General features: G+C 44.5%; 1 protein-coding gene across 1 annotated transcript in view; it reads left to right on the top strand.

Annotated features, from left to right (window-relative positions):
• The window catches only part of magi3a (membrane associated guanylate kinase, WW and PDZ domain containing 3a), a 109,161-nt gene extending 83,668 nt beyond the window's left edge, over nt 1-25,493 (top strand). The window contains exons 5-21 of the mRNA XM_084553927.1: nt 610-772; nt 1,540-1,619; nt 2,270-2,327; nt 4,789-4,895; nt 9,951-10,148; nt 11,768-12,409; nt 14,015-14,046; nt 14,700-14,973; nt 15,935-16,029; nt 16,211-16,403; nt 17,689-17,904; nt 18,192-18,377; nt 18,475-18,568; nt 20,276-20,351; nt 20,483-20,620; nt 20,948-21,086; nt 22,350-25,493. Coding sequence (XP_084410053.1) covers nt 610-772; nt 1,540-1,619; nt 2,270-2,327; nt 4,789-4,895; nt 9,951-10,148; nt 11,768-12,409; nt 14,015-14,046; nt 14,700-14,973; nt 15,935-16,029; nt 16,211-16,403; nt 17,689-17,904; nt 18,192-18,377; nt 18,475-18,568; nt 20,276-20,351; nt 20,483-20,620; nt 20,948-21,086; nt 22,350-23,359 — 3,701 coding nt within the window. The 3' untranslated portion in view covers nt 23,360-25,493. The remainder of the gene's footprint in view (nt 1-609; nt 773-1,539; nt 1,620-2,269; nt 2,328-4,788; nt 4,896-9,950; nt 10,149-11,767; nt 12,410-14,014; nt 14,047-14,699; nt 14,974-15,934; nt 16,030-16,210; nt 16,404-17,688; nt 17,905-18,191; nt 18,378-18,474; nt 18,569-20,275; nt 20,352-20,482; nt 20,621-20,947; nt 21,087-22,349) is intronic.
• The last annotated feature ends 164 nt before the right edge of the window (nt 25,494-25,657 follow it).

Below are 25,657 nucleotides of genomic sequence, written 5' to 3'. Positions count from 1 at the left end.
CAGTTGACAGCTGTCACTTTCTATCCCTGCCATTCAATTACCCCGGCCAAACATAGTGAGCATTTAAAGCCCCGGTGAAGCTAGGGTCATGCACAGGTCGATGAAAACCTGCAGATAGGAGCCTCGCACACAGACAGGCGCACACACATCAAGATTAGGCAGATAAGCCCGCCCACACAAGCAGCGGTGTGATACTAATAGAGTTGTGATGTGGCGCTCATGTCTGGGCTGAAGCGTTGGTCATATCTGCCCCTGCCTGGGAGGCAGTTCCCAGTACATCGCCGCTGACATGCAAATCCTATGGCAAGTGCTGCACTTCCGCCCTCCTTCTGTGTACTCTCTCTGTCTCTCTCTCTTTCTCTCTTCCCCTTTCTGTCCTGTGGATGTAACCGTCCACCCAGTGTACGGTGGAAGAGCAGCTCGAGCAGCAGCAGCGGCGGCAGCAGCAGCAGCAGCGGGACGAAATGCAAGGAGCCCAGAGGAGCTCCAATGGCGCCACTATCTCACGTCCTGTCTCCTTCTCCTTCTATCATCTCCCATGTCCCTACACCCAACCCATTCCTATTTCTGTCTCCATGCCCATGTCCTTCTCTCCATGCCGGGCCTCAGAGCACAAAGACAAAGCAGAGTGGAGGAAGACGGTGCCAAGCTACAACCAGTCAGCCGCGGCCATGGACTTGCGCATATGGAACACACAGGATGAAAGTCAGGAGCCTTTGCCTAAAAACTGGGAGATGGCCTACACAGAAACCGGCATGGTCTATTTCATAGAGTAAGTAGCCTTCCTACTGCTACTTGCCTTCCTTGTTTTTGTCCTCTTACACTCCCATTACATCAGCATTGTGCTAATCCCATGTCCTGCACTCCCTGTTTCTCCTCCTTCTCATAAGCCAAATGTGTGGAGAGTTCTGGCAATGACTTCTCTCTGCTCCCCACCCCGCGCATTCCTCTGTACTGTATCAAGCCAGGTGCCTGACATGGAAGCAGTCTGTAGGCTCAGCAATGGCAGCTGTGTTGTTCTCAATTAAGTTTTGCCTTTTATTTCCCCTGTGTTTGACGGCGGGTTTGTTGGCTGGTGCTAAAAGCAGCGGGCCCGATTGTTTACCTGGCCCCTTAGTGTGGCATGTAGTCAATGCTGCCGTCGAGAGAGCCGGGGCTGTGCTGCTCGCTGCTAAATCAATAGCTCATTCTGCCAGTGAGAGAAACAACAGGCTAAATGGAGCACGCCACCCCTGACCTGCTCCCACAGTTCTGCTCTTTATGATCTCTGCGACTGCTTAGAATTTTCTTTCTGCCGTGCTCTATTTTTTGCTGCTTTTTTTTGCTTTATTCAGATTTAAACAAATATTTTAAAAGCTTCTAGTTCCCAGTTGATTAAGTGTGAGTCACAATCCTGTTTTTTGGGAGCCCTATTCTGTTTGCTAGAGTAAAGTACCTCATAGGTAAAGGGACTTCCTTGAGCTCCCAGTGCTAATTGCTGTCCTTTCATTATATCTTATATCTAATGAACTAAATTCCAATCTTCTTGTTGCATTTCAGTCACAACAGTAAGACCACCACCTGGCTGGACCCCCGTCTTGCCAAGAAAGCCAAGCCTCCTGAGAAATGCGAAGAAGGAGGTGAGGCCATGTCTGCACGTCGCACTGGAAGCCATAGGGCTTTAGCACCACCCATACACTCTCTGCTCTACATACACACTTTTCCCAGCTCCTCGCTGCATACAACAGCGTGCTCATGAGCTGCGTCCCCGCTTCTCTGAAGGAGGCGGTGGCCAACAGACGGAGACTGAACAGCTGATCGGTCGCGGTCACAGTCGTGCCGGTGACACAGTACAAACCTCCCGTCTCCAGTCTGCCCCTCTCCTCCTAATGGCATCGCGGACGCACGCGGAGAGCTCATCAGTGCAGTATCTCTCAAAAGGCAATTTCCTATGGCCCCTCTTGCGTAAAGATCTCCTCTGCGCTGTGTGTGTTTGTCACACAGGAGCAGAAGCTCGAGATGTTGCGCGCACACACAGACACACACACTGCTGGAAAGAAAGGTTGTTATTTTACAACTCCTCCCTCCCTCCTCCAAGTATGCATCAAGCCCTAAACACATAGTGACAAATAAAAGCAGGCCTCTTGTTCTTTGGGTGTACGCTAAGGACGCGGCAAGGCTGACAGTCAAGACACCACGCCTCATTGCACGTGTCCGATTGTCCATGTAGTGCCTCAACAGTATCATAAGTGATTTGTGTTTTCCCTTTCCTTGTCTGTTCTCCCCCCAGAGTTGCCCTACGGCTGGGAGAAGATTGAGGACCCTCAGTACGGCACCTACTATGTAGAGTGAGTAAACTTTTCCATGTACCTGTAGATACCCAGAGGGCTACAGCAAGGGACTGTGGGAGATAAAAAAGTTTGCTGCAAGCTCACATTCAGTCCTTTTGTCTCTCTGCTGAAGATCAAAATGCTCCACCATGGATTCACTGTATACTTTTGTGACAAAGAAGCATTCTTTGATAATATATTCCCTTTGTCTGCCGCTTATTACTGAATTCCAAAGGTTTAGACGTATTAAATGTGGTGTGAGCATGATACATTACGCTATTATCCCAACATTCGTTTCCCACAGTCCTGCACGATTCAAATACGTGAGCACCAACAACACTTGTGAGTTACAGTGAAGACGGCAGACAATGACGGCTTAGGGGTCCCCGCGAGGGAAACGAGAGCGAGTTTCCATTCTGATCAAGAGTGTAAACAAGAGCACAATGTTTCATTTTCGGCCCATTACTGCGGACAAAGAGGGAGAGACCCGCAGGCGCGGGGGGGGGAATCAACGCGCCTGTTTATGCAAGAGGGTCATCGAGAGGCTGCCTCTCTTCTGTCTCTGTCTTTTTGTCTGGCAAATTTTTTGTTGTGAATGAACGAGCAAATGCGACGGCATGGCACAAAGTCTCATTATTTCCACAAAACACGAGGTGTGGCAAGCGAGGAGCGAGAAAGCGAGACAGAGCGAAAGAGGAAATGAAAGAATGGAAATGAAAGAAAGGAGAATGTTTATCTCTTCAGACTTAATGGGGAGGGTATCTCTGTGGATGAGTCATACGCAGCGAGAGTTCACGCACACACACACACACGCGTGTGTCTATACCATCAGTGTCTCAGCATGGGGCTGATTCACTGTGCGGCATCAATGCATTTTGTCTTCCCAAGGTGCTGTCATGACCGGGATTTACAACCGTTAAAGCTCATTATGCAGATGAGCTACCTCTCTCCATTACCATCTAACCGTGGAGGGACTTTGAGAAGCAGGAAATGTTTTCAGCACACAGGTGTGACTGCGAGTCATTAATTGTTTTAAGATTGAGTTTGGTGTTTAGTCCCCGAAGTACAGTTGCTCATGCTGCGTCAGATTGGCTATTTATTTTAAAAAAATGTTTGGGGAAAAGGCGTGTAATGTGAAACGGTGCACATTGCTATTTACATCACTTAGCTGAGATGAGTTTCTTTATCCTGGGATAACAATGCATTGAGCTGATGCTTACCCCGTCTTGACACTGTACACCATCTGAATGACAAACGTAAGATTTGAAAATGTAAGCTAATGCCCAAGTCTCAAAAACTGCAATCCCCGTAAACTTTACATAACCAAGTGTGACAGGTGGGTGCCCTCAGAGGTTGCTAGCTGTCTGCTTAGGCGTCACTTGCCCACCTCAGCTCCATTCACCAGGCCAATTTTTGAATTAGCCAAGAGTTAGACGTAGTCAGGCACTGACTGCCGGTGCCACCCACGCTGAGCTTTCCGCTAAACCGCTCCTCTGGAATCCCATGTGTGACGTCACTTCTTTACTTACAGTAAAATGGAACCGGCGCATCAAAGATTGCTACTCATTCTTCCTCTCCTAATGCTAAGGCATGTCAATTCTTTCTTCTTCTTTTTTTTTTTTCCATCTCTGGGGTTTTTACATGCTCCCAATCCATCTATATGTGTAACACTTCTTAATGACAGGTTTGGGTTTGTGGGTCGCATAATCAGAACAGCTTACATGAAGTAAGGCATGCCATCTACCCACCAGTGGTTATGTCACACACAGCCCTCGTAGTCAAATCACAGGTTTGCATGACAGGCAAAGAACAGGATCAAGAGTGTGGACACGCTGTGCTCAGTGAGGGCAAATGGTGAAACTACAGATGAATTAAAAAAACCCGAAACGTCAACTCACATAAGGAAATCAGTAAAAAACTATGTTAACAGAAATGCAAATGTGGAAATATATTCAAGCTCTGTGTACGCCTGACCAGCCACAACATTAAAACCACTGAAAGGAGGAGTAAATGCTGGTAAATTCTGCTGGGAAACTTTTGGACCTGGCATTCATGTGGATGTTACTTAGACATGTAGCACCCACCTAGACCAGACCAGGCACCCCACCCCATAGCAATGACACTCCTTGATGGCAGCAGTCATCCCCAGCAGGATGTTGACCTGGCTTCCAAATTCACTAGAGTCCAAACTTCTCAAGTATCTGTGGGGTGCACTGGAACAAGCCTGATCCACAGAGGCCCCTCCCCCTAACCCATAGGACCCAAAGGCCCACACTAACAACATTCTGTTCCCAGACACAACAGGACACCCTCAGAAGGCCCATGTCCAATCTCTGATGAGTCACAACTGATTTGGAGGAACAAGGGAGACCTACACAATATTAGGCAGGTGGTTTTAATGTTGTGACTGATTGGTGTAACTTCCTGTTCTACTGTTTACAGTTTTTGGTCACGTATTGTTGTTATCTTCCCCATGTAGCCACATCAACCAGAAGACCCAGTTTGAGAATCCAGTGCTGGAAGCTAAGAGGAAGCTGAGTGTGGACGCGCCCATCGCAGTACCACCGCCTGCAGCCACACCTTCAGGTAAGCAGCAAACATCCCCTATGTTACTCACAGTGAGAATTTTCACTGCAGTGAGATCAGTCCTGGTGATGTGATTTTTTTTTTCATCTCCTTGTTGAGATATGAAAAATGTTTTTAAAGAAAAGTAAGAATTAATTGCCGGGATGATAGACAGTCTTAAGTCAGTTCTGCTGTATTCACATTTAATGTCATGGTTTCGAATGAGGGCTTGGTAGGTTCTATCTGGCTCGTCAGCAGGGAAGCAGACAGGAAAGGGGATCATTTGCTCTAAATTGCATCCTGGAATTGAAGAGAGAGCGAGTGAGCATAAAGTGACACATGATTAATGCCTCTTTTCAGACTCTGACAGTCGTCTGAGATGATCCTTAAAGAGAAAAACTCAAACTCATGTTTTTATATTATTTTCTCTGATTTTTACGCCACTGTAGCTTGCAGCATGACTCCGGGGATGCTGTTGTTGAACGGGTTGGTTGGTTTGGCTGAAATATCTCAACAACTATTGGAGATAGGGTACATTCTTTAGGGATTTATAGTCCCTAAAGAATGTACCCTGCTGACATTTGTGATACCTGGATATATAGCCACCATGAGGTGGCTATATGTTTGACAGTTATTGGATTGGATTTTCATGTCTTCTAATTGAAAAACGAAAAGCTCAGGCTGAAATTCATTGTTCTGCTTGGAAACTTTTGGACCTGGCATTCATGTGGATGTTACTTAGACATGTACCACCCACCTAGACCAGGCACCCCCACCCCATAGCAATAACACTCCATCCTCAGCAGGATGCAGCCTGAAACACACACACACGCACAGAAACAGTTTAGGAACAACTCAAAAAACATGAAAAACTGCACAAGGTGTTGACTTGGCCTCCAAATTCACTAGATCCCAAACTGATCAAGTATCTGTGGGATGATCCACAGAGGCCCCTCCCCTCAACCCATAGGACCCAAAGGCCCCCACTAACAACATTCTGTTACCAGACACCACAGGACACCCTCAGAAGGCCCATGTCCATTCTCTGACGGGTCACAACTGATTTGCAGGCACAAGGGAGACCTACACAATATTAGGAATGTTGTCATAATGTTATGTCTGATCAGTGTATATATCATATAAACATGAAACAATCAAGAGTACATAGTACTAGGTGATACTAAAATGCATTGGAGATTGATAATGGTTAAAAAGGATGAAAGGATGACCAGAGACATGCTCATAAAGTTACTGAGAGAGACGCAGTTAACGCTGCACAGGTGTACCACATGAATGCAGGATTGTGAGAGTTTAGGAGAGTGCAGAGTACAGAATGCTTGGTGCATCATGGCAAGTCCCACAGCAGCTTGGGTCTGTAGCAGCATAACTATGGGATGGTTGAAGGTCACCTGAGCCAGACCCAGCTATAAGATTTATCAAAAACACGAAGGTTTTATGCATAGCCTTAGAAGCAGAGAGGCCGTTTGCCTCCTGAACCCAAAGAGTGGAGCGATCTATAGGGGTAATATGGTACTATAAGATCTTTAAGGTAAGAATAAGCTAGGCCTTTAGCAGCCTTATATGTAGGGAGGAGGATTTTAAATTCTATTCTGGATTTAACAAGGAGCCAATGTAACGATGCGAAAACTGGAAAAAATATGATCTTACTTTCAGATTTCCGCCAATCAGAGGGAGGCTTTTTAGAGAGCTATTTGAAAACCCGAGGACAATGAATTACAGTGCTATAGTCTGGAAGTAACAAGTCAGTGACGCTTTTCAGCTTCAGTGTTCGTAGTGACGTTATTCCATCTTGATCCTACAGCCTCACAGAGTCACTAGCCTGGCTGTAGATATTAGAAATATATTATTAGAATATTAGAAATTATTCCATTACACAGAATTCATCAAGAACCAACATTGTGATTCTGGAATTAATAAAAAAAAAGAAAACTTTCAAGGATTCACATTTCATTGTATGTGATGTTTTTCCAAAATAGTCCAAAATGAACGGTGGCAGTCGGCCTGTAGTTAACTCATCAAGATTTGACACTGGTGTCTGTGTTCCCTCAGAAGATGCAGTTCAGGTGACAGTGTTGTTAAAGCGCAGGTTCCGGCTCTATAGTTTTAGCTTTTTGTTCAGTGAAGCAAGAAAACAAAAACTATGTGATGAACATTAGATGTGTTATCCAAATACTAGAGCGCTTTTTTTATTTATTTTTTTTATCATCTCCTTCACGCTGAGATGTCTGTCTGGAAGATGTTCTAACAGTTGACAGGCTGCTGATAAACAGCCCATAGCCTCTGAAGTAATGATATTCAATTTGAATAATGGAACAGCGCTTCACTGGGCGGCAGAATTCATTTTGACAAGTAGATATGAAATAGGGAGGGCTCCGTAGTCTCTTTGAAAAGGCTTTCGGCCCAGCCATTCACCATGGTTGAAAGATCTCTTTAAAACACAGGAAGGGAGTGAGGGAGGAGAGACAGAGAAGGAGGAAGAGGTGACCGCGGTCGAAAGTGACTTATGATCATAAATTGCTTTTCTACTGGGTCGTCTGTTTGTCATTTACCCCCTGCTGCCGGTGCTGCCGCTTGACTGGCCTAATCACCCTCTCCTCAGTGAATGTAAAGGTCTCAGAAGCAGAAGCCCCATGTTGTTGTAAAATGAGTAAGAATAACACACAAAGCATGAGCGCATTAGTATTCAAACTCGCCTCTGTATTTCAGACGCCCCTTGGACAGAACTGTCTGCCTCATTCTGTTGCATGCAGACCCCACCTCCCACAGCTGAGCCTCTCTGCAGTCTGCGGACGATACCGCCCGCGTGTGTGCGCGTGTGTGTGCGCCACCGCCTCCAGCTTCCACTGCCTCCCTCGCGCCCATTATGCACCTTCCCACCCTTGTTAATGAGAATTAATGGCCAGTGGTCTTGTGCAAGTGTGTGGACGTGCGTGAGGTGGCTCCTAAACACTGTTTTGACAAGGCTGAGCACAGGAGCAAAACACAGCACTGTGCTCAGCCATAATTACAGCGCTGACAATCCTGTCAGACGTTTCATATAATCACTTCACCCCTGAGAAAACAGAGTGTCCCTTTGTGGCCCACGGCTTAATCAAGACCATGTAAACATGGCTTTGGTGTGTAGCCCCTTCCCCATTACTTCCATGGGAATCATGTAAGAAGCCCTGTTGACACCCTCTTGTCATACTCTGTGACTGGTTTCATTCTGTCCAGCAACATACTTATTACACGTGGTCATACATCAAGTTTTCAATTTCTTTTTTTTTTTTTTGTACCTGCTTGTGCACATTTTTGTGCAACGTTCATTTACATTCTCGAACACATCTCCTGCACGTGTTCAGCTTCGATGCAGGAATGTCATGTTAATCACACTTGGCATAATCTTTATTTTTTTTCTTCAGAGCGGTCACGTTCATCTGCCAATTGCAATGCAATTATGCAAATGACAATCCCATGACACATTGAGAGTGGTGTAGGAGGCAGAGGAAGGGTGGTGGTGGGGGGGGGGCATCTATCTGTACTCTTCCTAATGAGATTGATGTCCCACCATCTATCAGTGTGGGAACTGCCAGCGCCCAGCACGGAGGGACCCGACACATAACTCCAAAACTCATAGGCTCACACCGCGGGGAATAGCGAGGATTTAGTTAGATATCCCTCTTTCTGTCACGGCTAACTCTATTTCTCTGTGTCTGTTTCTGTCTGATCACTCTTATCTTGCTCTGTTTCTTGCGTGCACTCACACACTGTCTAATATAATTTATTTTGTATCTTTTTTTACAAAGTTGCCCCATTCACACATCCTGTAGGTTCCACAAAGAAAATTTGCAATGAAAAGTTTACTTTGAAAATGTCAGGCGCGCTTCAGGATTGATTCATCACTGCAGTGAAAGGAATTGGTTGTTTGAGGTGAGACTGGGGCAAAATATAGACATTTTGCAATAACTGGATGTTTATTGGCTGTGCAAACAAGAGGTTTACACGATTTGTGCGCCTCTGTGTGTGTGTGTGTGTTTGTGTGCGCGCGCCTGTGTGTGTGTGATTTGTTTGAGTTTGCACTTAAATTGCAAGTTCTTACAGTGTTCATGTAATTACTAGCAGTGAGTGATGTGCTGTCAGACACGTTGTCACTGTGCGAATGTTGCTATGAAGGAGACAGATGGCAATTTATGAGACAGCTTCTCAGTTCTTCATATCCCAGGCTCATTTTCATTTGCACGTTTCTGCACCATATAAACAATCCCAGCGGTGAACTTTGAAGATGTGCTGCTCTTTCTGTATAGAAATAATGTCACTGTGACTTAATTTCAAATTTAATATGTCAGTTTTAAATATTGTTGGGCTAAAACTTTGTCCTTTAGTATATCCAAGCAAGTAAACAAGCAAATAAGTATATAGTAATAAGGATCAGCTCTTTCTGAATATCTGCACAGTGGTTTACAAAACAAAATAAAATCATACACACAGAGCATAAGACAAGATAAAACTTGTCTTACATTTACATGCTTTCATGTAAATGTAAGTTTTGATTGAGGGATTTAAAAGATGATACTGAGTTTTTCAATTTTCCAAAGGAGTCCCAAAGCTTCAGCGTTTCCTTTTGTAAAGAGGTGCTGTTTGCGCTCTTCAGGTAAATACTGAAGAGCGCAGGTTATGAAATCTATGATGCAGGAAGGAATCATGTAGTAATAAGTAAAATATTAAAAGCAGTTCTATACCTGACATTTATGTCACTTCAAGTCAGCGGAACATAAAATTCTCAAGTTATCATCCAAGTAAACAAAAATAAAAAAATATGTTAAATATGAGTTTTCTGAAGTAATGGAAATGAATAAATATAAAATAAAATAGGACCAAGAATTGATCCCTGAGGAACACCACGTGAGAGAAGGGCTGAAGGTGTTGAGAATTTTTTAATACAACAGACAAAGATTGGTCAGATAACAGGCAATGTCCTTTATCCCGACATATTTACTATAGTAGTTTGCATAATTAGGCCATTATAGATAACTAACCTCTTGTCAATGTCTTTTTCCACTGTTATCTCTACAACAGAGGAGCCAGGTAAGGGAGTGCGGGGCTTCACACGAGACCCATCTCAGCTGCAGGGCTCCATCCTGCAGACAGCACTTAGAAAAAGCCCACAGGGATTTGGCTTCACCATTATTGGAGGCGACCGACCCGACGAGTTCCTTCAGGTCAAAAACGTCCTACCAGATGGGCCTGCAGCACATGACAACAAGATTGCCTCAGGTAACTTTCTTCACAGACCTAATATTTATAAATGTGCACTGCACCATCAGCACTCTGCACTCTGGTTTAGCAGTTATGGGCCAATCTACTGTAAATTACCACACCGCAAAACACTCGAAGGACGGATTGCTGGCGAGAAAAGACAACAAGAGACAAATAGGCTTGCATTACTTGGCTAAACAAAACATAATCCAGTGTGACATTCACGCGTACGCGGTTTACACCGCAGCATGTATGTTTATTCATAAGGTGAGTCTCGAGCTTGGCATCCACATACGTTCTTTACATAATACCGTTTTATTTATCCTGAGCACACACAATCAGACACATTTGGAGGCACTTCACGCTGAATGTCACATTGCTTGATCAAGCAAAGGCAAACATTTATAGGCGGTGCTGAGTGGAGCGGCTCTAAAAATAGAAAACTCGTCAATGAAGCTCATGTCTAGTTTATGGTTGATTCTCCGGTTTTATATGCACTCATATATTAAGAGGTTTAATTGACCTGCGTGCAGGTTGTCTTTTATGTATGTAGGGTAGACGAGCCAGCTCATCTGAAGGGTTTGCACAGTGCTCTGCTACTCAGACATGCAACTGTGCCAGCACATTTTTTCCTAAAAACTTATTTGGGCTCCTTAAGTAGTACCTTCATGTAAGTGGTTCAGGAAATACCTTTTTACTGTATATATAGAATAGAATAGAATAGAATAGCAAATACTTTATTGTCACTGCAGAACAGAGGCTATACCGTGTTTTTATAAATATCATGATCACACGCATGGTGATTGTAGCCCTTTGAACTACCATTACTGTGAAATACCTTCAGTTTCACATTACAGTAATATTGATTGCCACACCAGTGCTGCTGCTGGGAATCAACATGAAAGTGGAACAGAGAGAGTAATTATTTTCAGTGTTTCATTTCCCTCGAGACAAGAGGGTAATTGACTATACCAAAAGATGAATGTAATTAATTTCATTTGGTTTTCATGGGAAGTGTCGGAATGGAACACCTTCATGTAGCTTTGTTTTGCATTTTTCGACTGTTAGCCCTGAAGCCTTTATTTACGCCAAAGGTCAAATGTTTAAATCTACTGAAGTTCTATGTTTCACTTACCTTTTTGGGTGCTTAGTAATTACACAAGTCACATGAGCAACGTATGGTTGGTCTGGACTGGTAATACATACACATGTATGGAGCTCATTTCAATACTTAGCTGTGTTTGTGAGGGGAGAATATTGATTGTGTACCGGTGGACTGGATCTTGCTCTGGGCATTTAGCCAGCTGCGCAGTCAGCCATTCGTCCTGTTATCCAGGCTCATGTCTCGGCCAGGCCAGGGGCTATGAGAGTCTACCCCTTACAGTGAGATGAAAAGGAGGAAAAAGAAATCAACATGTCAGTGATCTTTTTCTCCTTAGCCAGAAACATCTCGGAATATTCTGAAAGGTTTGAAATAGATTCTGTTAATAAGCCATTTCAGCTACATCATTCTCATCTCATTTATTGTAGATCTTCTGTTATCCTCTCCTCTAAATTTGTCTTCATATTGTGAGCAAGCTTTTTTTTTTTTTTTGTCCGTATGACAATTGTGTGAAAGCTCTTTGCTCTTCTCTTAGGTGACGTGATTGTGGACATCAATGGGACATGTGTGCTGGGGAAGACTCACGCTGATGTTGTGCAGATGTTCCAGTCCATCCCAGTCAACCAGTATGTGGACATGGTCCTGTGTCGGGGATACCCTCTGCCCGAGGATTCCAGCAGCAATGAGGACGCGTCGGGTAGCCTCTGCACTTCTAAGGACACTTCCCCCTCCCCTTCCACCTCCACGCCACAGGACCCCCACTACACAGTCGCAGATGGGGGAACCCTCTCCCGGCAGACCGGGTCTGGGCCACCCATGACGAACGGAGGACGACACCACCACCATCCTCATCCCCACCAGCACCACCAGCACCACCACCACCATCCTCACGCCCAACACCAAGAAGGCCCGGACCCCACTCTGTTACAGCCAGAGCTGGTGAGCGTGCCCTTGGTGAAAGGGCCGGGAGGTTTCGGCTTCGCCATTGCCGATTGCCCTCTGGGACAGAAGGTGAAGATGATCCTGGACGCCCAGTGGTGCCGCGGCTTATTGAAGGGCGACGTTATCAAGGAGATCAACCGGCAGAATGTCCAAACTCTGAGCCATACCCAGGTGGTGGACATCCTCAAAGACCTGCCCGTGGGGAGTGAGGTCAACGTGTTGGTGCTCAGAGGAGGTGAGAGTTCACATTGCTGCCAGTGTAAACTAGTCTGGTCTAGCACTGATGCTGTGGTATCTCTGTTGATAAGTCACTGCTGTCTATATTAATCTACTCAGGTTACTGAAGATAGTCTGTTGACATTTAGTTCCACGCTTCTGAAATCATTTTCATCCTCCCACAGCTTTATGTCACCTGTTTTGTTCTTTTCGCCCAAACAAAAGTGTAAAAACCTGCTTGCGTTTAGATTTTTTTTAGAGAGAGTGAGACACTCTGCTCCCTTTCTCAAAGATCTGTCAACTGTAAAAAGAGGTGAGATATAATGTAACAGGTGCTATGTTTTAATTTACAAATAACAGGATGGATTTGGGTGTTCTGTAGGTATTGCTCGGCCACACGCTCACTCTCCCAATGTTAAATAAAGCAATTTCACGCTCTGCTCCACACCAACTCTGCATCATCCACCATGCTCCTTCCCAAACAGGGAGGAAGTCGTGGCTAGTCACATGGGGAGCTTTGCTGGGGAGATGCAAAGAAACGGCAGCTTTGGTGATTCACCTGCCGCCTAGAGAGAAAGAGAGGAGGGAGGCAGGAGAGACGCGGCATGCAGGATAATCACTGCCCTTCTTCTTACTTCATGATTTCACTGATTTGAAGGGCTTGTTCGTCTTCGCCTCTGCTGCAGTGCAGTAGCCTAGATTCAGGAGATCAGTGTTGCACCCACATATCAGATGCACTCAGCTGGGTTGTGCTCTGAGCTCCAGGGGTTTTGTCGCGTGTGCGTGTTTAGTCAGCCAGATATGCATTTTTTAATGGCACATGTGCATATGCAGGTTGTGTGTGTCACTGTTTAAATAAGCAAGAGATCACAGCTTTCCAGGACTAAAAAGAGCAGCGCTGCAGGGTTTCCCTCAGGTCACCCAAAGACTGGGATTAGGTTAGGCTTAACTCCCAGCCGGGGGCTAGAACTCCTCTGTGATGACAGCCTCAGAGAGGAATGAAACAGGAAATTATTTGGCCCTGCTCTCGGTTCTGGATTTAATTCTGGAAATGAGACAAAGTGCCCTTCCCCGTGGGAGGTGTGCTGCACTCAGTGTTTAAGATATGATATCATCAGGGACTGTCAGTAGGGAAAATACTGCCAGTACATTTACTTTATTGATTTTTGGTAAGAAAATGAAATGTTTCCCTAAACCTCCACCAGTAAATGTTCTTGAAAACATTGGAGAGCTCTAGATTACACGCATGTAAGGTGTTTTTTTTTAAAATGCATTTTTCCCATGGCTTAAGGTCATCTCTGCGTCTCCTAATCTGTAGTTACATGTAATCCATTTTTACAATTGGAGTACACTGCCCCCTACTGGTTGAGTTATACTCTGACTCACTCCCTGACTATGTCTGTGAAGAAGAAAGCAGAGGTATTTACAGTAAGAGAAAAAACAGTTACAAAACCTTTTGACGTGTTCACCGTGTGACTCCACGCAGAAAAATGTGCATTGTCTGTGTAAGAAGGCCGAAAGGTCAAAGCCTTAATGCGGTGTATTAGCAGTATGTTAGCAGATGATTTTATGTCCTTTCCCTAGTGATTTGATTTTAATCTGATTTCTCCATCTTTGCTTACAGGTCAGACGTCTCCGGTGAAATCCCTAAAACCAGTAAGTAGGGTCACATTTTTTCGAATCACTTTTGCGTGGTGACACAAAGGACGTTCTGATGTAAAAAAAAAAAAAAAAAGAATTAAATAAATTGCAGCTGAATTATTGAACAGAAAAGTTTTAAGCTCTGTGCTGGTTACCCACCGTGTCTGTGTGTGTGTGTGCTGCGGTAGCTGTTGTTAGCTGCATTATTCAGAGAGCCCACATTAGCCAGGCTGTTATTTCTGGAACTGCATGTGGGTAAATATGCGGGCTCCTGGCAGACAGCAACTTAACATCCCCCTGCGTATGGGTGTTTAAGATGATACGCCATGTTCAACAGCTTGTTCCTGTGCCGCTCCTCCATGCAGCACGCCTAAAATAGAGAGGAGCTGAGGCAGCAACAGGCTTACTCATACTGTTTTATTGCTTAAACACAGATTTATTCTGTGTGGATGCACCATTTTTAAAAACTAAGAGGAAGGCAGTAGTTTGGGTGTGGTGTGCTGGAGGGTAAACCCAGCTTTAATTATTTTTTTCTTGCTTTAACTACCGTCCAACTTTAGACATAAATTTCAATAAAATAATTGAATATTTGTGTGATTTGTTTTTGGCTTCTAATGATCATCCACCTGAGGTCATATTTTACCTTCCTTCTTGTTTCTGTTTTACAGTGCACAGCTCCCATGTCCCATTCCGTATCCCAGCCTACACCCCACCAGGCACCCCATCCTGTACCCCAGCAACTGCCCCATCCGTCCTCCAAGGCCGTAATGCAGCAGCAGCAGCAGCAGCGACAGGAGGTGATCAGCAGCACAGAGACCCTCAGTCAGCCAGAGGTGCCGCCCAACCCTCTCCCCTTCTCTGCCAACACCCTGCGCTCGTCTTCACCCAAACCGGACGCCTCTGAGCTCTACCTCAAGTCCAGGGCTATATTGGACAGCCAGCGTAAGTGTACATGGGTGGACCAATGGCCTTCCACTTGGATGCAAAGAATTGCATTTGATGTGTGTGTTTTAATTTAACCTGACCAGTTAAATGATCCTTTGGTATTAAATTTCTATTAATCTAGTCTAAAGAATGGATTTGTAATGAACCTCAGTTCATGATCGGTTTATCCATTTTAATCATAGACTGTATATAAATATGGATGAAGCGTCCCCATTTCCTTGCATTGGCCAAACTAACGCTAGAATTTCAGGGATACGGGCAGTGCCATCTTGCAAGTTTGGAGCCAAACTCATTACGGTACTAGAGTGGAGCCATGTTTAATTCATACTGCGCTCTGCTCTACCTCCACCAGTTACAAAGAAATGTTGGATTATACTCTGTACTTATTTATTTTTTTTTATTTTTTCGTACTCTTCACGGAGCTGTTGGCATGGCAACTTGTAGTCATCATGATGTCACATCCTGTTTCTATAGCGTCAGATAACTCGCATTACATCAGTATCATAGTAACTACTTACAATGACAGGAACCGTCTTTGAAAAAGAATGTATTTGACTTGTATTTAGTATTTAGTGTTAGTTTGGCCCACTACCACTTCGTGATATTTATAATCTTCATGTTCTGTTGAAACAGAATTAGAAAGGTGGTAATTCAACCGGACAACCATTTTGACGGATGTTGTTTGTGGTGCTGTTGAACTGTGTTGAATTAAACACAAAGACGTAAAATGTGTCGTGTGAGAAACAGCATAATGAACGTGTTTATGTCAGTAGTGGCTACACCAAGCCTCCTGCTTAAATTTGCTTCTCATTTAAGGCTGACTGATGGAAATTCAGAGGTCAAAGGTCAAAAGGACAAAATGCACGCTCTGCAAAAATTCAAGAATCTGTGCACTAATTATGATTCTAACTGTATTGCTGTTTTTTAACAACTCATCTGTTATCTCTGATCTCTTCAGCTCCTAATACCAAGGACCTGGATGTGTTTATCAAAAGGAACCAGGAGTCAGGCTTTGGCTTCAGGGTCCTCGGAGGAGAGGGACCAGATCAGCCGGTACGTAGCAGCCCTGCAAGGTCCATCTATTCAAACCCAGGATCGGCATGCCACTGGAAACCCAAACCCTCAGATAATAGTTGTATTCAGTTGCTTAAAAAGTAGGACAGCAGGGAGATAGGGCTACACACTCCCTTTGGCTTATATAAGCTGTATCTCTAACACCCTCCCTTTTCCACAGGTGTACATCGGTGCCATCGTGCCGCTCGGTGCAGCTGAGAAGGACGGGCGCCTGCGGGCAGGAGACGAGCTACTTTGCATCGATGGCGTGCCAGTCAAGGGCAAATCCCACAAGCAAGTGCTGGAGCTGATGACCAACGCTGCCCGTAATGGCCAAGTCATGCTCACAGTCCGCAGGAAACTGACACACACAGGTGGGTCTGCTTTTGAATAATCAGCTCCGCACTACTCGGAGAGAGCTTGGAGCGCGGATTCTTGCTCGTTCTTGACTCATTGGTTTAGATGAGCCTGCTAGAGGAGAACCTCTGAGCGCAAGCTTTGATGTGTTTTTTTTTTTTTAAATAATCCTTTCAATGTATTCTGGTTAACTTCCTCGCTGGAAAATCTGAATAAATCAAGGTTGAGGAAAAATCGACTTTCAGGATCCTATTCTATGCTGACATATTCCTGAATAGAAAAAACTAAAAAAAGGTCATAGAAGAGGTGCAGTGATTTTAATCACAGTAAAGCAAATGAAAAATTTCAACCTTTAACCGTACCGGGAAAAAAAGGAATAACTGAAAGAGAAGATTGTTTGTTTATCTGTCAAGGCTGATTGTGGTTGTTTTGGGGGGGACAGCAAAGATTAGATCAGCTGGTAGAGCAGTTTTACATCTCAAAGGACAAAAAAAGAATATGCTGAGTTTTTATTTTTCAACAGCACGAACCCCGGCTGCATTCAGGCAGGTTTTACCGGCACAAATAGCCACTCCACGAATAGTACGAGCACTTTTTGAAATTGCTTTGGATTTGATGTATTGCAACAACAGCTTTGATCACGCTGCAGAAATTAAGCATCAATCATGTAAGGGTTTATGCTTTCAAAGCAGGGGTTTAGAAAGAGATTCCCTGATGCAGGCTTACAAAAAAAAAAAAAAAAAAACAGGGACTCAGCAAGGCGGACATACAATGAAGAGAGAGTGAGGTAGATCAGCTCGTCTTATGAATAACAAATTGGAGGCTTTTATCTCAAGTGTACAGCTGACAGTCTTTTATTTCTTTACGTGCAATAAAGGCCGCCTTTGATAGAGCCACCGTATTTTGCATCATTCACGGCAGGGTTTTAACAAGAACAAATAGTTTTTACAAGTAATTGTTCATGGATTTAAATTCATGTGAGCTAAACAGAACCGATGGCTGCTCAGAATAAACATACGTGTTGCCCTAATTTGAGACGGCACCATGAAACGGCTAGCGGAGTGCTGCTTGTTTGTGCATATTTGCATCTTTCCTGTTAAAACCGAGGAAGCTAAGGAAGCCACTCCCCCAAGTGCAGTATGAGTCATCATCGCCTGTTTTTGAACAGCGAACATGTGACTGATCGTGCAGTGTCATGGGGACTTTAATATTATCTCAGCTATACTGATACAGGTTTGTAACCCATTGTTGGAGATTCTGTCCAAGTGTGTAATAATTTTTCTGTGCCTTGTCATGTGTCAGATGGCAGTGGAGAGGATGAGACCCCCCAGCAGCCTCTGCAGGTTGCATCCGCCCTGGTCAACAGCTCTCCCAAGGTGCCTCGCACTGATGCACTGAACGCCGTCCAGCCCTCCCAGCCGTCCCGGCCCGAGTGCTTCGATGTTACTCTGCAGCGCAAAGACAACGAGGGCTTTGGTTTTGTCATCCTCACATCGAAGAACAAGCCCCCACCCGGAGGTTAGGAAGACTAAAAACATATTCTATATGCTATTTTAAAGTGTTTCATAGTGGTTTGCAGCATATACTGGTTTTAAGTCATGTTGTCTGGGTAGCTCTAAACTTGTGACCAAATGCATGCAAAGCTATTTCAATCAGGCATTGCCATCACTCTCAGCTGTATATAGCACATCACATAATATTCTTTACACCTTTTTGCATCTTTTTCATTCATTTCTCTTTGCTGTTCTTAAGCGCTTGTCTTAACAAAGCATGAGAAATAACACGTCGTCATTTCTCTGTTCCAGTTATACCTCACAAAATTGGTCGTATCATCGAGGGCAGCCCCACAGACCGCATAGGTCAGATGAAGGTGGGAGACCGCATATCTGCCGTCAACGGCCTCTCGATCATGGAGCTGTCACACAACGATATTGTCCAGCTCATCAAGGACGCCGGCAATTCTGTCACACTCACTGTTGTGCCCGAAGACGGTAGGTTGGCGCCGAGAAAGCCTCTGTCCTATTCAGCCGAAATCCGGGAGAATAACGGAAAATAATGGGAGTGTTGATTCATTTGGTGCTTTCACAGACAGCGCTCCTCCGTCTGGAACAAATTCAGCCAAGCAGAGCCCTTCGGCGCAACACAGAGCTGTAGGCCAGCAGCCGCCTAACTATCCAGACAGGTACACGAATGTAAACACACATATTTCCCATGCAAGCGCAAGCATTCACACACGCTTGCCAGCATCCTCCTTAAGTACAGAGCACACAGGAGACAGTCTTATACCAGTTCAGCCTCTTGAACCGTAAATTAGCTCCAATCCCCTCAAAGCGCCTCTGGATTTGTGCTACAATGTGGTCCATTACCATCTCTCGTGGCCCGCACACTCCTTGTTATCCAAAAGCACAGAAAATCCCCCCATGGTCACTCTTTGGATGGTGAAGCGAAGAAAAAGGGACAGATTAAATGGGAGTCTTGCTTTGGCTTTGATCTCTCTTTTTAAACGAGATTACCTGAGTCGGGCTTATTAATCCATTTCTGCAGCAGCAGTTCGCCACCATCATTTCCCAACCCCTCACGCTCTGTTTCACTGCACATCAGAACGTGCTCCTCTCTTCTCCCCATTTAGCCCTGTGCCCATCCCTCAGCGGCACACTTTTTCCTCTGTGTTTAATCACCAGCGCTTGCCTTCAGCCAGACCAGGCTTAGATATGAGCTTGGGCTGTCGGCTAGGCGGCATGAAGTGTATAAACTCTTCTCAATAGTGGAGCTGCTAAGAATTCCTAGACTCTTTTGATAGTGTGTCAGCATAGCTAAGTTCCCACAAAGGCATTGTAACGAGCCCTGTGAAGCGTCAAAGTATGCCCCTGTTATCTGTCACTGAAGTATAAAAGCAGCACGGCTCTTTGAAGAATTTATGTTCCTCAGTGTGTATGTTGTATAATGAAACCAACAGAAAAAGAGTTACGTTGCTGATCACGCATAACATTATGACCACCTTCCGAATATTGTGTAGGTCTCCCTTGTGCCTACAAAACAGTTGTGACTCATCAGAGAATGGACATGGGCCTTCTGAGGGTGTCCTGTGGTGTCTGGCAACAGAATGTTGTTAGTGGGGGCCTTTGGCTCCTCTGGGTTGAGGGGAGGGGCCTCTGTGGATCATCCCACAGATACTTGATCAGTTTGGGATCTAGTGAATTTGGAGGCCAGGTCAACACCTTGTGCTGTTCTTCATGTTTTTGTAGTTGTTCCTAAAGCGTTTTTGTGTGTGTGTCTGTGTCAGACTGCATCCTGCTGGGGATGGCTGCTGCCATCAAGGAGTGTCATTGTTATGGGGTGGGGGGTGTCTGTTCTGGTCTAGGTGGGTGCTACATATCTCAGTAACCTCCACATGAATGCCAGGTCCAAAAGTTTCCCAGCAGAACACTGTATTGTCACATGATGGTCAATGTTATTTACTTCTCCTGTCAGTGGTCATAATGTTATGCCTGATCGATATATATATATTTTTTAGGTACTTACAAATATTGCTGCTAGCATGACACTGGATAAGTGGATGCATGTAATAGGAGTAAACTAGTTTGCTGGTGAAAGAGAGGCACAGAGGAAGGGAGGGACATGCAAATTTGAGGATGCATTTTATTGGATGCAAATGGAAATACATCTTTATAGTCCTCAAAGACCTTGGAACAGTTTCCCCATATCATAACATACAATTTCCACAGCATCATTTATGTCATAAGCGATAACTGTTTACACTGGCTCAAATCTTTATAACACGTTGAAGAAGGCCGCATGACATTTATTATCACTTTAGTGCCCTATCGTAATAAAATATAGCAAACGTTTTCTTACATTACACTGTGATTGTGGTCTTCTCGTTGGATAGGAATGGTGACTCTGAGGGGAAGATCTCTGTCTCACCAAAAGAGATGGGAACCCTGATCACGTCAGGCCCTAAACAGGTGAGACCAAAACTAAAATGATACATATCTCAATTAACAGTAAGTTGTATTTGTACATTGTAATCAATTGTAACAGTTTGTAGTAAGTGCTTCAGTAGTAAAAGCTCAAATCCTTGTCCGTGAAACAACAGGGCTGCTTTGTGGTGGAGCTGGAACGCAGTCAGCGTGGCTTCGGCTTCAGTCTGAGAGGAGGGAAAGAGTACAACATGGGCCTGTTCATCCTGCGACTGGCTGAAGACGGGCCTGCTCTGAGAGACGGCAGGATACATGTTAGTAATCTTTCTGTTCGGGCTCCATAAATTATAGTGTAATGTTACATGTAGTTATGATTTATGGTTCTTGATACGAATTGTAGCGATCAGGTGCTAAGTTACGTGTAACAGACATTGCTGCAGCTGACTGAGTTGATGAATGGGCCAGAATCATCAAACAAAACGGCCATGAGCGACTACATGTCTGCTCTGTTTCCCCTCATCCATGTCTTCCCCTCACCCCTCCCTCCGCTCTCCCCCACCCTCGAATCTGCTGAAATAAGTTCTGAACGGCCACGTGCTTGTGAATTGTAAAAAAAAAAAAAAAAAACGTCTGCGTCACAGGTTGGAGATCAGATTGTGGAGATCAACGGCGAGGCCACGCAGGGCATCACACACACACGGGCGATCGAGCTGATCCAAGCGGGTGGGAACAAGGTTCATCTGCTACTCCGACCCGGCCAGGGCCTGGTCCCGGATCACAGTGAGTAGCTGCTGAGAACCGCATGCACATTCTTGCCACTGCATACAGATCTATTCAGTAGCATATTAACCATATAGAAGCTTTTGTATGGATATGCTCGACAAGCAGGGTGCTGAGTTTCTTTGTTCTCATGCATGTGTTGCAAGCTTCTCTTAACCTTTCCTCCTCTCATTCTACTTTGCTACTTCTATCTCGATCTGCCTCTTGTGCTGTTTCTCTGCCCTGCCTACTCTGTTTTCTGCACCGGCACGGCTGTCTATTTCTACCTATTTATCTCTTCCTCCTATAGGTCTGAACTCTTCTTCCACCCTGTGCTTCTACATGAAACCAGAGCATCACTAAAGGCCTCACTGCTTTTCTTGGTCTGTCCCTAAAAACCTTGGTAAACCTTGTATTCCTCCTATTTTTTGCCTATGACCTCTCCTTTCAAAGAGATTCATCTCCCAAGATGTAGGTGTTGTCTATCCCTTACCTCACGCCCATAATCAATCTGAAATCAGTGTACACCATAATACTGTATATTCAGCGGACTCGTCTCTTGAGGGCTGAACTAAAGCAGTGAGTCCTAGAAGAACAAACAGACCTGCAGGAGCACTGGGAGTCTTCAGAGCTCCACAAGTTATGTTTTTAAGGGTGTTACGAACCTAGAATGCCACTGAAAGCACACCTCATCCTCAGTGGAGGCCCGAAAGAAAAAGTCCTTAACTAGGTATTTATCTGTGAGCGGCAAGCGGTAAAAGGATCTGTGTGCATTCACTGGCATCAACCTTTCAATCCGATAAACCAAATTAGTAGGAATTTCTATGAGTTGTCGCTCCTAGAAATCCAAAAGTTCATTTCAGTACCACTAAGACCATCACTCTTCTTTTTCTGCCTCTGGTTTTACCGCTGCATATACCTGCTCCCAACCACAGCTGTGCAGTTCTTATCAAGCTCAGGCGAAAATTAAAACGTCAGCTCTGGATGAACTCCAGCACCTTTTCGTTGATGGCTACGCCGTCAGCTGATTCGTATCTCAAACAAGGAAAACATTCAGAGGGGCATTACGAAGGGTTATTACAGAAAGCAAGCTAGGTGGCAAAACTATTTATTTTTTCCCACAATGTGGCTCTTATGCTCCTGTTGCATGACATTTTTAATTATCTTGAATGTGTGAAATATCTCTTGTAGGGGATATTTTAGCTTCCGCAGTTTTCTTTCAATGCATATGTATACTGGTGCCCAGCCAGAACGTGTTCTTACTCTCTGCTGCTTGTTTCTTAGGCTCAAAGGACAAAGTAACCATTCCAACCTCAAGCTTTCCCAGACTCTCGGCATCTGATGGGCAGTCATCTCCAGCTTCTCCATCCTCTGTCTCCGTCTCTACCTCGGAAATGTCCCCATCTTCACCCAAAATATCAACCCCTGATGAATACCCTGGGGGGGATCGCAGGGTGTCTGGGTCTCCTGGTGCCGGGCATGAGCATGGTAGGCAGGCTAACAGATCAAGAGGACAGCAGCTCTCTCACCACAACCAAAAGCGCACTACGAGCCCCAGCACCCAGACCGGGAAAACAAGCAGGGGTGACACTAAGTCTGGTAGTCCTAAAAGAGCCACTGAAGGCTGGACGGATCCTCTAGAGCACTCCCCGAGCCCCAGGAAAACAGAGCGAGGCCACAGTGGGTCCCTGGAGGATATGAGCAAGGAGAGAAAAGCCAAAGGGCAGAGAGACTACCACTCCTCTAGTCCAAGAAAGGGCTCAAAGAGGGAGCAGGAGCCTGCTGTGCCTTTGAGGAACCTGGAGGAGCCTCAGAGCCCTAGGCGTCCAGCTGGCCAGCAGCCCAGCGTTGCCTATGAAGAAGAGAAGGGCAGGAGGTACAAGGAGGAGGATGCAACTTATTGGCAGGAGAGGGGGGCCGTAGAGAGTGGAGAAAAAAGCTGGGGGACCAGCGAACGCCAAAAAAAGGGCAAAAGGGCTGATCAAGAGGCAATGGCGCAGAAACCATACTCCCAAGTGCAAAGGGAGAGAGCGGCGTCAGATGCTGACAGCGGCACACTGAGCCGAAGGAGCGGGAGAGAGAAAGGGGAGAGGGAATATCGAGAGAGTAAGCACCAGGGGCTAGCAGAAGAGGTGAATAGAAAGGACCCCAGAGGTTCGAGCAGTAGCATCCAGGACCCCAGCTGCAATGGGACCGCTACCAGCAAGAAGGCTCCTATCACCCCTGGCCCATGGAAGGTTCCCAGCTCTACGAAGATCCAGTCCCAAGTGGACTCAACATATGCAGATATCTGAAATCCTGACAGGAATGCATGTATGAAGAGGGAGCTGAGCCTCTGAGAGATGGACACTCAGAATGGAAGGATTCTTTCTTATACATTTCTGACATAGCAGATCACTGTGTAACCAGCAAGATAGCTTCTCATTGCTTATGATTTCTTTTTCACCCAGTTTGCCTCGGTCAGTTTGCATTTAGCTGCTGATTGTACCTGTGAGTATTTGTACTGTACAATGATCTGTGGGCATGTGTGTGTGTGTAACAGATGGATTTTCCGAGTGTGATTTTTTTTGGAAGTGACCCTGAAGTCGATTTTTGTGCCAATCAGAGACTCCGGTTGTAAAGAAGCTGCTCCTAATTGCACTCACTGTGAGACTGTCTGTGGGTAAATTGGACGAGCGGCTCGCCCCCGTCTGCCCGCATCTATGAAGGATTCTGCTCTCTCCGTCACACTGAAGGTTTAAAGGCATATTCAAGCAATCAACACGGCTTTTCTTCCAGGCACGATTGATTCACTGTCACGTATGGATGTATCAAAAAGTGAGACTGGTGAGTTTCTCTTAAGAATTGTGTAAAAATGAAGAACAGTCTATGGTTTTTTTTTTTGTTTTGTTTAGTTTTTTGAGAATTGTGCGTGGGACTGCATTCATACACGTGAAGGCACATGAATCTCATCAGCTTGTTAGAGGGTGGAAAGACGACCCCGGAGCTTTATATGCATCAATCAGCAGACCAGATACTTGTGGTTATAGTTCTAATGTTTGTTACATGTGTGTTGATAATAAAGCATAAGGTAATTTATTGAAATTATATATAAACATATATTAAAAAAAAGAAGAAAAAAAAAACAGTTTGTACACACATCCATGCGGAGTCATTTCACTTTTGATGTGGACCTAAATGTAGAAATAGAAGGTGTAGATAAGCATCGGCATCTAAAACAATACCACTATAAACGGCGGCAATCTATTCATTCTATTTCACGGTCTGCAAACAGTCACGCAATCCCTACTGACAACGTTGCTGACTGTTGGCAGCGCTGTATTTTAGGTCCTCCGGCTACATGTGTATGTAAACAAGCAGAATGGTAGGACTATGTATTTTTAGATATTGCCGTAGCATCGACTATACTCAATCTGAAACATATATTATTTGACAAAGTGATTACACGTATACTGACACACACTTTAGATGAGCTGAACTAACAGAGCGTGATTGTAAGAAGTGAGAGCTCTGCCTTCAGCTTACTTAAAACGTAAAGCGATACCTGTGTTTTTTAAGCGTCGTAAATGTGGGGACAAAAACAAATCATTTTCTTGGCTCGAACCCCCGAGATTTTTATTTTTCACCCTTGTTTTTTTTTTTTATATATATTTAGTGTGTGAGTCATAATGCAAGTAGTAAAGTATGGACACTTTTGCCTGATTGTCATGAGTAAAACCAGACTTCTTAAGGATTCAGCAAATTATCCACACAAGGTGAGCAAGTCTACACAGCATGCTGCTCTTTGGTGGATGCACATAATGTGCATAATGTGAAAACAGATCTGTTGCTCCCTTGGGAGTCTGATTTGAAGTTACACTATTAAGTTTATCAGGTTTAAATCATGTAACTCCCGTGTGGGGGTAAGAAAAAAAAAACACATTCATTGGGATCAGCTGTGCCCTTCTCTGAAGACTAAATGTAGCATTGTTTCAATATTTCTTCTGTGGAGTACAGCGACATCTAGTGGTTCATACGATACCCTTCACAACCCGACCCTCATCTGCCTGCCTGTTTAAAGAGTTAACACGTGCATCTATTGGTCCGTGAGACCACTTAATAATTTATTGTCCACTTTATTGTTGAAATGACGGGCTACTCTATTATTTACCGTTCATGCCAATACCATGTATGATAACCGTGGCCTTGCATTGCTCCGACACATTATAAAATTAGTTTTGACATCCTGGTAGTTGTAAATGTTTATAAAATTGTACAGCACCTGTATAAATATTTGCCTTCATGCAGGATACAAAAAAAAGAATTCTCTGTAAATCGTTTCATTATTTTTTTAAGGGAACTGAGAGGAAATGATATAAAAATGGGGTGAAAAGAAAAATAATGTGCTCATGGCATTCTGTTCATGCACTGATAAATAAAGGTTTACTGATTAAATGTGACTGAGGTGTTTTATTTTGTGTTTTTATATGCATTTAGAGTAATAAATAATATTAAATAATAAATAATATCGATCATATTTTTCCTGTACTTTGTGAAAATTGTGTATTGTTAGTAAGCGTGGGTTTTTATTACAAATATATCAAATAATATCG

Source organism: Chelon labrosus (genome assembly GCF_963514085.1).
Source record: "Chelon labrosus genome assembly, chromosome: 10".
NCBI lineage: Eukaryota > Metazoa > Chordata > Actinopteri > Mugiliformes > Mugilidae > Chelon > Chelon labrosus.
This window is presented reverse-complemented; position numbering and strand designations above follow the sequence as displayed.